The 15641-nt window shown below is 39.2% G+C and overlaps 1 protein-coding gene across 1 annotated transcript; it reads right to left on the reverse strand.

Annotated features, from left to right (window-relative positions):
• Window positions 1-7396: 7396 nt before the first annotated feature.
• Window positions 7397-9913, reverse strand: LOC309507155 (uncharacterized protein). Its single transcript, XM_082181271.1, has 5 exons — window positions 9509-9913; window positions 9083-9186; window positions 8741-8878; window positions 7766-7903; window positions 7397-7542 (listed from the first exon to the last, which is right to left on the reverse strand). Exons 1-5 carry the CDS (start codon window positions 9676-9678, stop codon window positions 7421-7423), a joined length of 672 nt encoding a protein of 223 aa, XP_082037397.1. The 5' UTR covers window positions 9679-9913; the 3' UTR covers window positions 7397-7420.
• Between the last annotated feature and the right edge of the window lie 5728 nt (window positions 9914-15641).

Consider the following 15641-nt stretch of genomic DNA (forward strand, 5'->3'; position numbering starts at 1 on the left):
TTGGTGAACAACACTAAGATGGAGGCCATTGAGATGGTCATGCTTTTCTGCAATTGTCTTGTCTGTAGCAATTGTTTTTCACTGGAAGACTGTGGTGTGCAAGGGCTATGCTTTAGTTGTCTCTGAAGGAAGGTTTTAGTGCTGTTTTGATCTGAAGTTTGTGTTTTTGGAAAAAACAACAATTTTGATAGGTTTGTTATATTGTCATAGCTGTTTTTATGTACAATGTACATATACATTTCTTTTGCTCTGTTCCAAAACCTAACTGTCTCTATATGCCCCAAAAATTTAGCCTACTCTATAATAGGGGAGCGCGGGGCACAACCTAACGCGGGGCTAGTTGTAACACGCTTGTTTTAAATACTTCCGCACATGCATGGATGACGAAACTTTGTGTATTTACTAGTTGCCATATCAACACTATATAGAAAAAAAAAATTCCGCCAAAATTATAATTTTTTTTGGAAGATATCCATAGACATTTATTAAACCATAGCAAAAGTAAATTTCTTACTTAAGTTAATTTTTCATCTCTATTTTTTGTGTTTATTTAAAATAAGACAAATCTGATATTATTTTAATCTACAAGATGTTATTTAACAGTTCAGATAGTTCTTTAATGCTTCGCTAACTAGCAGAAGACACTAGCAGGGTTTAAATCCCAGTTGTGCAGGCGGGGGCATGTTGTAACACTGCGTTACAATGTGCCCCTATTAGAAATATGCTATTATATTCTATACTTTTATTAATTTTATTGGGAAAACGTGAGAAAAAGGTGAATAAAGACTGAGAGTCAATGTTCAGAAATGACTAATTATTTATTTGTTTTGAACTATGTTGTATAGCTGTGTTTTCATGTGTTCGTAGTCAAAACTCAAAAATTTGTTTATATTTAATTATTAAAAATTGGCATTATTTTATATGAAAAAGTTTTTTAATTGAATTTTATTTAGAAAATATTTTAGTTTGTTTTGTATATAGATCTTTATTAGATCAGATAACATTTTAAGCTGTCATATGTTATGTTACAATGTGCCCCACACATGTTACAATGTACCCCACCTATGGGGCATGTTGTCACATTTCACTTCCATTCTTTCGGGGTATGTCAAGAAAAAAGTAGATACTGTATTAATAAAACAAAACCACATAATTGTACTAGACATGTGGGAAATTAATGTGGGAAAAAATAAATACTCTGAACCATAAGTAGATTTACACAAACTGAGAAAGTCAAAAAGCGTTAGGTTGTGCCCCGCTCTCCCCTACTAAACAGCAAATGCTTAGTATATGTGTACAGCCAGAAATATAACCTTTCAAAGGATACTCCATTTGATAGTGTGTGCGAACACATGCATATGACACTAGAAAGTTTCTGTAGATCTAGATTAGTCACTCATGAGATTCAGTTTCAGTCAGATACCTGTCTATGTAGGCAGGAGACAGCTCACTAGGCTTTGGAACAAAGTCTATGTTCCAGTGTGTAAGTGCGTTCCAGTGTGTGAGTGTGCTTGTCTTTGTTTACCATGTGTGTGTGTTTTCCCATGTCTTTGATTGTCTTCGCTTCTCTTCCTGGACTACATACAGCACCACTATTCATTCATTTTCAATGAAAAATACATCTATTGTGCGAGTGCAACAATGCAGCCAAGCACAAGCCGAAAGATAAAGCTATATTACCAAACTGACTCGTCTCCAACAATAAAGCATGTTTTGAGAGGTGCCTATCGTGTCTTATGGTAAGAATTGTTGTATGAACCCTGCAGAGGTAATGATATCTTTAGCAGATCCACAAAATCTTTGTTTTGTCAGTAAATGCAGGTCTGGGATCAGGAAGATAAAACCGCCAGTCATCATTGGGAATTGAGCATGTGCCTCATTCGAGATATGTAAACGTAGGGCTTATCAATTATGCAAGGGCACAAACGGCGGTCTGTAGACAGATGATGTATCAGCTGTCCTCTCTGAATTCTCTCTCACAGTAAAGTTACTGTCAGTAAACCACTTGAGAGCATGAGCCAAAAGGATAGAAGTTAACCAGCTGGGTTTGTGGTGCTACTGTATAAGTTAAAAACATATTAAAGCTTTGCCTAAAACCTATAAAACAGGGATGGCAAAGGAATATTTCATTAAATATCATAATGTCATCATAATCAGTACCATCATCATCATGATTATTTTCATCTAAATATCATCATTGCCATCATCACAATCATCATCACCACTGCTGTTGTCATTACTAGCATTCTCATAATTTTTTCATCAGCACCATTATCATTGTCATCATTATCACCAATTCAATTTTATCATTAACATTGTTACCATAACTTCATAATTTCCACCATCATTCATCCTTATCATAATCATTGCCTCCACTGATATCATTACATCATTACCATAATTTTAATTTTTTCCACCATCTTCATCTCATCATCATTGTCATCATAATCATCACCCCCACTGTTATCATAACCATTATTTTCACCGTTACCATGACCACATCATTGTTATCCTAATCATCACCACCACCGTTATCATTACAATCATTACCATTTTTTTTTTTTGTACAATTTTCATCATCACTATCATCAATACTATAATCAACACAACCAACCATAGTCATCATAATTATCTCTGTCAAAATCACCACCACCATCATCATCTCCACTACCACTATCATAATCACCAATACCACTATCGTTGTTCTGTGTGGATGTTATGACCACCTCAGGTTTCATTAAAGTATCAGTTCCTAGAAAATTCCTAGGAAATATAAAAATAGGAAAACATGAGACAATTGTTGGCACATAGTTAGAGAATACAGCTATAAAATAAATGTGAATAGCAAAGTCCAGATAATGGAGAATCAAAGTATTGGAAGAATTTGAGTTTAGACTGTGACATTAGTTCTCTTCTGGGTCTTCAGGAGACACATATGAGGTTACTGGGGTCTTGTTCTCATGAGGTGAAAAATCCTGCAGGTGAAAAATCTGATATGCCTAGTAAAGGCTTGCTCTCCATTTTTTCGGTCTAGGAGTAGAAGAAAAATGGAGATCTCATTTGTGATTTCCTTTTTCCCCTCTTCCAACTGGCATATACCCCATAGCCTTTACACAACTTGAAACCAATGCTTCTAGCTCTCACAGATTTGTTTGACAAATACAATCTTCATGTGAGGAAATATGAGTCGTGTGAGGTCTCTCTTTTGAAACAAAGCAGTCATTAATTTGAGGATTAGTTCTCATCTCTCCTCTCTGTTTGCAGGGCTGAATCAGGCCAGTGGCGCCTGGGGCCCATCACTTTGAAAGCTGCTTCCTGCGGCATGCTGGCCTTGTGTCAGAAATTGGCTATTTGAAAGACATCTGACATCCACTAGAGAGTACAGTGCTGTGAAGGGGGGAGAGAGAGAGAGAGAGTGAATAGATTTGAAGCAGAACATGTTCACATCCAGCCCAGCATTTTAGGGCATGAATGACCTTTAAAAAGAATGTGATCTACCCGATTTCAGCCTGTGATGCTCATTACCGGCCTGCTTTGGCTAATGAACAAGAGACACTCTTTAAGGTCCTTAAAAAAAAAAAAAAGGGTTACCATGCCTTTTTTTCACCTTTCATTTGAACATTCTGTCATCATCTACTCACTTGGAACTAAAAAATAATATTATATATATATATATATATATATATATATATATATATATATATATATATATATATATACATTATTATATAATAATATAATAATTATTATAATTAATAATACGTTTAATAAATGTATACATTTCAAAACCCTTAACCTCAACTCCTCAAATAGCCCCTCATACGGCACCCTCATTTTCAGGACAAGATTGCTGTTACTTCTTGACGACACTTCCATCAAAATCCGAAAAGCATCCAATAATGCAGTTGTTCGTTACCCTGGTAATCCAGAGTTCGCGCGAGAGCACAAGTTGAATTTGCTCAGCGAGTTACTCTGGTGTCGAGTAATGATGCTCATTAAATATGCCCCTCTATCTGAGCTGCACCAATCACATCAGGTTATCTGATATAGGCGGGCCAGAGGCGAGATGACGACAGCGCTGTGACACTGAAGTCATAAGTAAACATTGCAAGATGCAGTGTTGGGAAAGTTCACTTTCTACATGAACTAGTTCAAAGTTCCGTTCACAAATTTTAAAATGAACTAGTTCAGTTCATAGTTCAAACTTCAAAATTTTGAACTAAAGTTCACAGTTTCAAAAAATGAACTAGTTCAGTTCTTTTTTTCCATATGTTGCTGCGAGCTATTATTTTTCAAAATTATTGCCACAGCCCATATAAAACCACAGACAGCAATTATGTTATCAGTTTTAACACTGAAACTATGTGTCAGATTTCATCTTTATATCCAATTTTAAAATCCTTATCCAACCAGGGTTTACATAGCATTGAGGGTAGGGTTGCCAACTAAACAAATGCGGGACAATCGGGCATGGTTCTTTACAGGAAAATGAGGGACACTCAAAATATTTGTAGGCTATAGGCTAGGCCAACATAACACAGTAGGCCTATGTCATTTCAGGTTCGTATGTGTTTAAAAGGTTTTCAGACAACACATTTGTTTTGATTAAAGTCATATTACACACAAACCATAGTTCAAAATAATAGTATTTCAATCTGAAATAGAAAGCTTTTGTAATTATACACTAGCCTACTTTTAAAGAAATTAAAGAAATGAATAGCCTACTTTTATTCAGCAAGTACATTTATAATGTTACGTTTTTTTTTTATTTCGGATAAATTTACTTTGAACCTTTTATTCGTTTATTTCATTATTCATCATTCATCATTTTTTTTTATTATTAATAATAATCAGAAATGTTTCTTGGCCAGCAAATCACATCAGTATATTATTCCCTCAGGACGATTTCATGCTTTCTTGCGTGGCTGGATGTATGTTGGACTCACAATAATCACGTTGTTTGAATTCGTCAAAACTGATTTGCCGAAATCAAAACCCAGTCGGACAGTGAAAGGGATTTGCCGGTAGCGCGAGTCCGGATCGAAGCGACCAGACAGCGGAGGATTCTGTGCGCAAATCAAACAATGATTTGTCCCAAAATAATAATTAATTCTCAATTTAGAGTTTGTTATTCGTATGGTCTGGTGCGCGTGAGTGTGGACTGTGATTGGATGATGACCGGTGTCGTGATCAAGTGTTGCTGTTGTATCAGATTCAGTCATACATCAGTGGTTAGATCAGCGTCAATAAACGGGACAACGGAGGTTCCGAACGGAACGGGACAAATACATTTCTATAGAAATATTGCACCCTTATGAACGAAGTTAAACTGAGAGAGCGTGCCGTTCACAGCCACCAGAATGAACGAGTTCACAGTAACGTTCATCAGGCAGTAATAGAGTACGTTCAGTTCACGTTCGCCCAAAATATGAACGAGTTCATGAACTATCGTTCAATGAACGCGTTCAGGCACAACACTGGCAAGATGGCTATGGATGAACACCATTTGTTTGAAACAGCTTTGGCCGCTACAATGAAAGATTTAGACTTGCCTTTTTCTCTAAAAGAGGAACAGAAGATGGCGCTCGAATCGTTCCCTTGAAAGAAGGGCGTTTTTGCTGTTTTGCCGACCGGATACGGTAAGAGTCTAATCTACCAGTTAGCTCCGCTGGTAGCTAAGCGATAACTTGTTGTGATTGGTCGTAGTGTTATCCAATTGCGTGCAGTGAGATTTTCAAATGCATGCTTGGTGCCGCCCCTCGAGCTGGGCGATTTTCATTACTCGACGCCAGACCATTAATCTTTTAGATTTAGGTCTGGATTTCCAGGCTAGTTGCTCGTGGCAGCCTATTTAGATTAAGTGGAATTTAAGTAATTTCAGTAAGACTATGTCTTACTGAAATTGTCTTACTGACTATGTCACTCATGTGTGTGTATATATATATATATATATATATATATTAGAGGTGGGCATAGATTAATTTTTTTAATCTAGATTAATCTAGATTAATTTTGAAATTAATCTAGATTAATCTAGATTAAAATGGCTCATTTGAATTCTGCCGAAGGCATTCAGAATATGTTTGCTACCCAAATAATGACTATAAAAGTAAGTCTTTGAGAACGGGTTTCTCAAGCCAGGTGGCGCATTAGACCAGGGGCTCATCTCCTGTTTCCAAAATGCATCATAAACTGCTTGAGAAAGCTGTTCTACTCATAGACTGTAAAAGGTTACTACTGTACTGTTACCGTCCGTAGGCAACATTAGGTAGGCCTATGTTATTATCAACTACTATAGGCTATCAATTAGGGATGGGCGATATGGCCTAAAATCTATATTGTGATATACATTGCAGCCTCTTGCGATAACGATTTACAGTATATTATAATAAAACCATTTCAGAACAGAACATTTCACAAGACAATGATACGAAATACATTTTTCTGAAAAGTATGGCTGCACGATTTGGGGAAAATGTCATATTGTGATTATATATTGCGATATGTGATTGCGATATAGTAAACAAATGGTTTCATGAGTTAACTTGCTTATTTCTCAAGTAAAATGCACACACAGATTAGTGATAATGCTGAAATTTGTAGCCCATTTCTCAACTCAAAACTAGAAACAACAACTAAATGCACTGTTTTCAAATTAAAATAAATTCAATATTGTTATTAGTCTCAATAATACAAGAGTTAAAAATAAATGTCATATTTACCTGTGCCTGTCAAACAGGTAGACCTAGGACATATACCGAAAATGTCAAACTGCACTGCATAAATTAAATATAGACTAATCCTTATTATAGCAAAAAAAAAAGAAAAAAAAAAACTTTAGTCAACAGCAGTGAATCATTTTCTCTGTTCTTTTTGTTCTTTGATTAACTTTACTGACAGAAAACTTTATTGGCTGCTGTCTCTTTAAGACCAGCTGACGGAGACGCGGCTCTCGCACGCGCCTCATTCTTTCACAACTTGAACTTGACGTTCATCATAAGACAGCTCTTATGTTATGAAGATACTCGACAAAACGGACATTTTGGCATAATTGTGTGTGTTATTGTAAGTTCAAGCACGAAAGATAACTGTATTCTGGCGTGCTGACCCCACACACTCTGTATATAGTTTGCTGCTGCTCGTCTGAAGGCTTAAACCCGAACCAAGTCCAAATAATGGATGTTGCACTGATCTTTTTCACCAGCTTTCACTTTCAGCCGTGTTTACTTAAGATGACGACGAATATGCGTTGCACCCGGGTTTACCTCGCGGCCGCGGGTAGATTGCGTGTAGTATAGAGCCATCTCCCAACCCAACTTGGAGAATAGATTAACGGCGATATTTTTTTTATCGCGCGATAAGAGTCTCGCAGAGGACTGCAGAGGACTGTACAGCTGCAGAGGACTGTACGAAGCTGTTTTTAGTAGCTTTGCTCCAACAGCATGAAGAGGCCTAAAGATGATTTCAGGAGGTTCTGTGCTGTCCATGTTACTACACCATCCTGTCCCTGAAGTGCTGGGTGAATCATCTGAATTGCCATCACTATTGAATAACAAACAGGAAAAGAAATTTTTATATATACACATTTTATTTTCAAAATCAAATGACCATTCACATACAGGAATCTACCTTCATACCCAATATATTGCTAACATTATTGAACATTTACACCACCAGCTAATAATGCAGACTGCAATCAGACAATAATGATGCCCTAACATATTTTATTTTCTCAAGAGTCATGCACGTCACATTATTTGCTTACCACAAAGTGCTGGGCTGTCTCTTTCTTCCGCTCTTTCCTCTTGAACTTCTGGAGGCTGAAGATGTTGCAGCCACACATGGACGCTTTGCATGTTGTCCAGAGGCCTCTGGTTCCCAGTCATCATCTGAAGTTTCATCACTGTTGAATTACACAAAACGGATTAGAAACACACCTAACAGAACTGATTATCTTGCACATAAATACATACATATTATTGCCTTTTCAAATCTGAAATTCAAACAATCATTCACATACAGCAATCTACCTCTACACCAACTCTATTGCTGTCCTGATTGCACATTTACACTACCAGCTAACAGATTTTATATTCAAAGGATCATTCACATACAGCAATCTACCTCTACACAAACTCTATTGCTTCCCTGATTGCACATTTACACTACCAGCTAACAGATTTTATATTCAAAGGATCATTCACATACAGCAATCTACCTCTACACAAACTCTATTGCTTCCCTGATTGCACATTTACACTAGCAGCTTACAGATTTTATATTCAAAGGATCATTCACATACAGCAATCTACCTCTACACCGACTCTATTGCTTCCCTGATTGCACATTTACACTAGCACCTTACAGATTTTATATTCAAAGGATCATTCACATACAGCAATCTACCTCTACACAAACTCTATTGCTTCCCTGATTGCACATTTACACTAGCACCTTACAGATTTTATATTCAAAGGATCATTCACATACAGCAATCTACCTCTACACAAACTCTATTGCTTCCCTGATTGCACATTTACACTAGCAGCTTACAGATTTTATATTCAAAGGATCATTCACATACAGCAATCTACCTCTACACCAACTCTATTGCTTCCCTGATTGCACATTTACACTACCAGCTAACAATGCAGACTGTAATCAGACAATAATAATGCCCTAAAATGCTATTTTTTCTCTCACTAAACATTACTTTACTTGCTTCACATTATTTACTTACCACAAAGTGCTGGGCTGTCTCTTTCTTCCGCTCTTTCCTCTTGAACTTCTGGAGGCTGAAGATGCTGCAGCCACACATGGACGCTTTGCATGTTGTCCAGAGGCCTCTGGTACCCTCTCATCATCTGGAGTTTCATCACTGTTGAATTACACAAAAGGGATTAGAAACACACATGAAATTCAAATGATAATATACAACATACAGAAATGTAGCTCCATACCCACTCTATTGCTGCCCTGATTGCACATTTACACTACCAGCAAATAATGCACACTCAGACAATAATAATGCCCTAAAATGCATTTTTTATTTTTTTTATCTCACTAAACATTATTTGCTTACCACAAAGTGGAGGCAGCTGAAGATGTTGCAGCCCAGCCACACATGGACGCTTTGCATGTTGTCCAGAGGCCTCTGGTACCCTCTCATCATCTGAAGTTTCATCACTGTTGAATTACACAAAAAGGATTAGAACTAACGTTACACCTAACAGAACTGATTATCTTACACACATATAATTACATGTTCTTCTCTGAAAAGTTGTTTGAACTTCGTCTTGCGTTCTACATACAAAGCAATAGCCTATATAGCTAACGTTACATAAAGTAATATGTTCAATGTTGTACAGGGTTTCTTCTAATTCAGCGCTTGAATAACAATGGAATTTCACTGCATTTCAATGTAACGTACTTATAAGCGGCAATAGTGCAGAAAATCAAAACTAAAAAGCAATGTAACACAAACTCACTAAAATGTTTAGACACTTACCGATCTAAAACTGGATCGAGACCTTCTAAAAACATATCCTCCTCTTCAGAGTCGACGCTGGATACAAAACTCTCTTCTGAATATTTCCCGTTTTCTTCATCACTGCTTCGCAGAAGTTCTTCCAATGCAGCAGCAGGAGAAAATAACTTCTGTCCCCGACGTGAACCCATTGCAGCAGGCGAATGTAAACGGAGCGAGCGCTAGAGAGCAGGTGTAACAGGAGGCAGGACAACCTCTGTGCGTCACGAGAAGCACGTGTGCGTAAATTTCCAGGAAGCAAATGGTTGCGCAAACAAAGGAACACTGTTATAAACGCGAGATTATGCAAAACCGCACATGGGCGTATTCGTTATGGCATAGGCTTCACATTGGATGACAACAAAAAAGTTTCCCATTGCTATTGGTTTATTTATATATATATATATATATTCTAGCAGATTCAAAGATTGCCATTGTCCATTAACTGCTTTTGAAGCAACTCAGTAAAAAAAAAAAAAAAAAACATCTCACAACATGTAACTCAGGGAACGGCAACTGGCGGCCCGCGGGCCAAAACTGGCCCGCCAGCAATATTTTCTGGCCCGCCGGATTATTTTGGTAGTCCTAAATGCTGCACAAAACTCTTCCACTACTTGAGAAAAGCCGTAGTCGCGCGGCGATTTCACCGCCGCATACTGTGTGAAACGCCCATAGGGAATCATGCGGCGCGGGATAGTATAACTGTGCGTTCACACCGGACGCGAATAGCGCGTCAAATTCGCGCCTGCCGCGTCTAGTTATACGCTTGACCACTTTGTGTCCGTTCGCGCGTCAAAAGACGGTAGCGGTCAGAACTCTGGTGTACTTTGGACGGAGCGGGCGGTCTGACTGACAATAGCCCACTCGCACTCCCGACATCTTTTGACAGCGTATCCGCACTTAATTCTGACCACCTGTACACCTAGTTCTGAGCTGTTTGGTACTGAAACCATTGTCAGTCAACAACATTCTTTTTTTGCAAGGATGTTTGAAATAGTTCGGCAGAAAATAGCCTACTTCATATCGTCAGTAGGGCAATATGATTTTCGTTTATGTTGCTTAGAAATTTGAGTGATAGGCTTTGTCTTATTTAATTTATGTTATTTATATTTCTTTCTTTTTTTCTGTGGCATTTTTTTTCTCTGCTGACAGTACAATGTTAAAATAGCCTACTATTTATATTGACACGAACACAATTTTTGTATAGCATTTATAATTATTATAGGCTACTTAATCTCCTTCTTTCCGTTAGAGACATTTGAATGTGAGATTATGGAAACGAGATCTAAATTTTGTGGACCCGTCAGGTCGGGAAATAAAGCGGGGGTAACACCGAGTATATTTTAAGCGGTTGCTGAATAGAACCTTGTGGGAGCGGGACGGAAAAAAAAACAGTCCCGCGCAGACCTCCTTAAACCTTAGGTGTGTATGTGTGTGTCCCCGAATAAATAATAATAAAAAAAAAGGAATAAAGTTCAAAAGTCGGACTGTACGGAATGAGGCATGATTGCTATTCACACCTTTATTAAAATGGCTGTAATCTGTTACCACAATAGTACTTGATCTGTTTAAAATGATTTCCTTGATATATGCATAAGGTGTTAAATTAAAAATCAAAATTAAAATTTGTCTAATAAATTTTTTCTATTTTTGATCTGAGCACAATCAGAAAATCAGAAAACCCGTCCTTATTCGTTTTTTTTTTCTTTTTCATTTCAGTTCAGGAAATAAATAATGGAAAAACAAGTCGTTTTATCTTTTTATTTTTGGTTTTATGAATGATCCACGGACGGTGACGGACACATCATATTCCACAATTATAGGCCTATATAAGAGTATTTAATTTGTATCCATAGGCCTACTCCGTGTAGCTGGCCCGCCATCTACTGGCTAAAAAAAATATTGGCCCGCGGCCAAAGTTACTTGCCGACCCCTAACTGAAGATCGATAGCATTTTAAATCAAGCGACATTTATGCTGTTCCAAGCAGAAGAGAGCAGCTCTGTATGTGACAAGCACTTCTGTTAATGCCATTGGCAGAGTGATAATGAGGTGGTATGGCACAGAACGGCTTGAGCAGTGTCCAGTTCATTAGAAGCCGACCACTCCGTGACACGACTTGCCAAACGCAGACTGACCCCGCTTGTCGAGTAACGAGCCCCTGGTAAGGTCAGGAAGCGGAATGAATTAATATTGATACAGCTCATAGAGGTTGTTGAATTGCGAGAGAGCACTTGAGAGGGCTGGCCATCTGGAGAATGGATTTTTTGGCTAAAGATTTGAATGACTTGATGGAATAATCAACAAAATTTGGGGTTGAGCTTGACAGCTGAGTGACGTAGGAGAAATAGTCATTGACTTATCTGTGTAACAGTTGCCTTTTATATTTCTCATAAACTCAGTTGTCAATTTGTATGGCCATTTTTTTTTTTTTTATATCGCAGAAGGCAGAGACACTGTGACACTAGCTCTGTTTACATATCTGCAAAAATGTTAAAATAAGAGGGATCTTTTTTTATTTAGTACTGTCCTGAATAAACTATTTCACATAACAGATGTTTACATATAATCCACAAGACAAAATAATAACTGCATTTATAAAAATGACCCAGTTCTAAAGTTTACACATACTCTTGATTCTTAATACTGTGTTATTACCTGAATGATCCATGACTGTTTTTATATTTTGTGATACAGTAGTTGTTCAAAAGTCCCTTGTTTGTACTGAGCAGTTAAACTGCTCACTGTTCTTCAAAAAGTTCTGCACATTTTTTGATTTTCCAGCATATTTGGATTTTTTTTTACTTTTCCAGCAGTGACTATATGATCTTTTCAAATGGAGGAATATTGAGGGACACATACGCAACTATTACAAATGTCAAAGTTGTAGTAAATTGCACGAAGACGAGGAATCAAACGAATACACTTTATTTAATAATAACATGCAGGAGACCGCTGGAGTAAATAACAGAAATGCAATCTCATAAAACACTGACACAGAAACAATGAACTGAGGACTTAAATACAGACAGAGTAATCAACGGAAAACAGAACAGGTGCGTAAATTAATTAACAACTAACAAAACTAATGATGGAACTAGGACAAAACGAGCACAGGAAACACAGTAGTGCATTACTTTTTCCTCAAGGGTTTACTAACCTTGGTGTTTTTTTTTAAATGGTATGATTTTCTCTCTTTTTTTTTTTTTTTTACTCATACTGGTCCATATAATGACAGTGAATGGTGACGTTCTTAAAGCTTAAAAAAAAAAAAAGATGTCCCACTCCAAACCCGCACCACTGACAAGAAATTGACACGTTGAAATGTTAAAGAAAAACAGAGATATTGAAGTGTCACAGGACTGACAGTGTTTACTCTGTTTGGGAAGTTAAACTATGAATATCCTACACAGTAAACACATGAGATCTGAGAAAGTATTTCTGCATCTAAATTACACACGTCACCTTAAATTCACATAAAGCTATTGTATTGCTTTCAGCAGTTTTGAATAATGTCAGACTCACAGCAGCCCTACATGTACTAAACATGAAAGAAACCTCCTCTGATTGCAAGTGGGCTCTTCACACTGATAGGCCGAGAGCAAGACCGCATCATTGCCGGTCTTTTCAGCGCAGTGCAAATTGAACTAGCATTATCACATGGGCCAATCTCTTATCTTTCGGCCCTGGGATCTGCATAACAAGAGTAGCGAGGGTGACACATTGCTACATGTGCCGTGACTGTGAGCGATGTGAACTTCCCATGTGAGCTCCATGTGTCATGTTTAACATGGCTGATAAAGAATGAGCTGTGGCAGGCCTGAGCCAAGAACCTTCATGTATTTGAATGTTATGCCCTTATATAATTTACAGCTGTGCTAGCATCACCACACACTTGACAGGTCCTTGGCAAGATTTAAATGAATCAGGGTGTTAGGATGCATCCAGAGGTGAGTGGATAAATGTCAAGGGTCAATGTCAGCATGCAACCGATCAACTCTAACTCTAAGACTGTGCTTTAGCCAAGAGGGACTGATCTGTATTGAGTATCATGTAAGCTTTTGTAAAAACATTCTGTTTGATCTTTTAATTCTCAGCATACTCCATTATGGATGACAACACTATTATAATGTGCTCTAGCACAGTGTTTGAATGAAACCAACGCTTCTGGGAAAGCACTTCCCTTTATATTAAGAAATAATGGCAAGGTAGTACTGTAGAAACAAATGTCATATTTACATACAGTATTGTGTCTGATATTCTTTTTCTGCTGTTGTTCTGTTCCTTGCTATTCTGCTGTCGTTGCTAAACTGATAGTGTTCAACTTTAATTGGCATTTTTCCAATATAAATAAATGGTCAGTTAAGGAACCCAGTATTGATCATTCTTCATGCTAAACCATCCAGACAGCAACATAGTGTCGGCCCAAATCCGGGCCACATCTGGTACATGTGGATTCAACACATACTAGATATGGGCCGGATCTGGGTCAGCACTATGTTGCTGTCCGGGTATGCGTAAGAAAATGACGCAGTACCAAGTGTATTTATATGGGGTTCTTGTAAGTAGCTCTATAGTTATTTTGGTTGATTCTAATATCTTTTTGTAACGAAGTTCAGGTGTTACGGGAAGAAGGAGGCGGGAACCGGCGAACATTTAAAGACTTTTAATTACCAAAAATAAAACAAATACAAAACGAAAGTAAAAGCCAGCAGCCCCTCACGGACGACTGCTGGCAACACAGAACATCAAATAAAACACAGGCCTGTTCCTCTCTCTTTCTTCACTGTCGTCGCTCCTCCTTTATGCTTCCGCTCCTCCGTGAGAGATTCGAGACCGGTGCGTCTCGCAGGTGTCGCTCATCAGAGTAATCACGCCACCGGCCTCATGCCGCTCTCTCACGGCCCTCGGCCTCGTCCTGCTCGCCACATACCCCCATCGCCCCTCGCAGGCCGGGGGGTACCCACGAGACTGCGCTCTACTCCCCCCCCCCCCCCCCCTCCTCCGGGGAGACCGAACACGGCGGCTGCGGTACCTGGGGGTATGGACAGACGAGGCGAGAGAAAAGGAGACGGAAGCATGAGGAGCGACAGAGACGAGAGAGGGGAGAGAGAGAGAAAAAAAAAAAAAAAAAATTATTAGTCCGGTTCCCACAACGCGCTGCCATCTGGCCCTGCACCAGCTGGGCGATCTTCTCCGCGGTGCCTGGCGGTGGCGCTGGATAGCCCTCGGTGGACGGCACGAGACTCCTCCGCCGCCTGTTGGACGGCGACGGCTCCTTCGGATACGGGCAGACGGCAGGAATCCCCCGTTCCCTGCTCCTCCCCATCATGGCGGACGACAGCAGGCTCCGGCCCACGGCGAACGGCGGCGACTCCTCCTCTCCCTCACGGACGGCAGCCGTCCCTCCAGCACCCAGGCGGCCAGCAGCGAGCTCGACCGCCCCCCCGGCAACTCACTCCAGCGCACCGCCTCGAGCGTCCATGGCGACGGACTCTGCTCACCATGCTCGATGGCACCGCGGATTCCCCACAGCGCCGAGGGCTCTTTGACAGCGCGTTCCTCCTTCTTCCCGGGTTTCGGCACCAATGTAACGAAGTTCAGATGTTACGGGAAGAAGGAGGCGGGAACCGGCAAACATTTAAAGACTTTTAATTACCAAAAATAAAACAAATACAAAACGAAAGTAAAAGCCTCACGGACGACTGCTGGCAACACAGAACATCAAATAAAACACAGGCCTGTTCCTCTCTCTTTCTTCACTGTCGTCGCTCCTCCTTTATGCTTCCGCTCCTCCGTGAGAGATTCGAGACCGGTGCGTCTCGCAGGTGTCGCTCATCAGAGTAATCACGCCACCGGCCTCATGCCGCTCTCTCACGGCCCTCAGCCTCGTCCTGCTCGCCACACTTTTGAATTTCAACCTTTTGTCATAAGGAAAATTTAAAACATGAAAAAGAAGAATTAGGGAGAATCAATCAATTTTAAATGATTTATTGTGTTAATATGTACGCCGTTGTGTGAATAACATGGAATTATGTAATAAATAAAAAAGTAACTGTAGTCTGATTACGAGCATTTTAAAATGTTTCTAATTCCAAGTACTTGATTTTTGGAAT

The sequence above is a fragment of the Leuciscus leuciscus genome, assembly GCF_965113295.1.
Source record: "Leuciscus leuciscus genome assembly, chromosome: 9".
In the NCBI taxonomy this organism is placed as follows: Eukaryota; Metazoa; Chordata; class Actinopteri; order Cypriniformes; family Leuciscidae; genus Leuciscus; species Leuciscus leuciscus.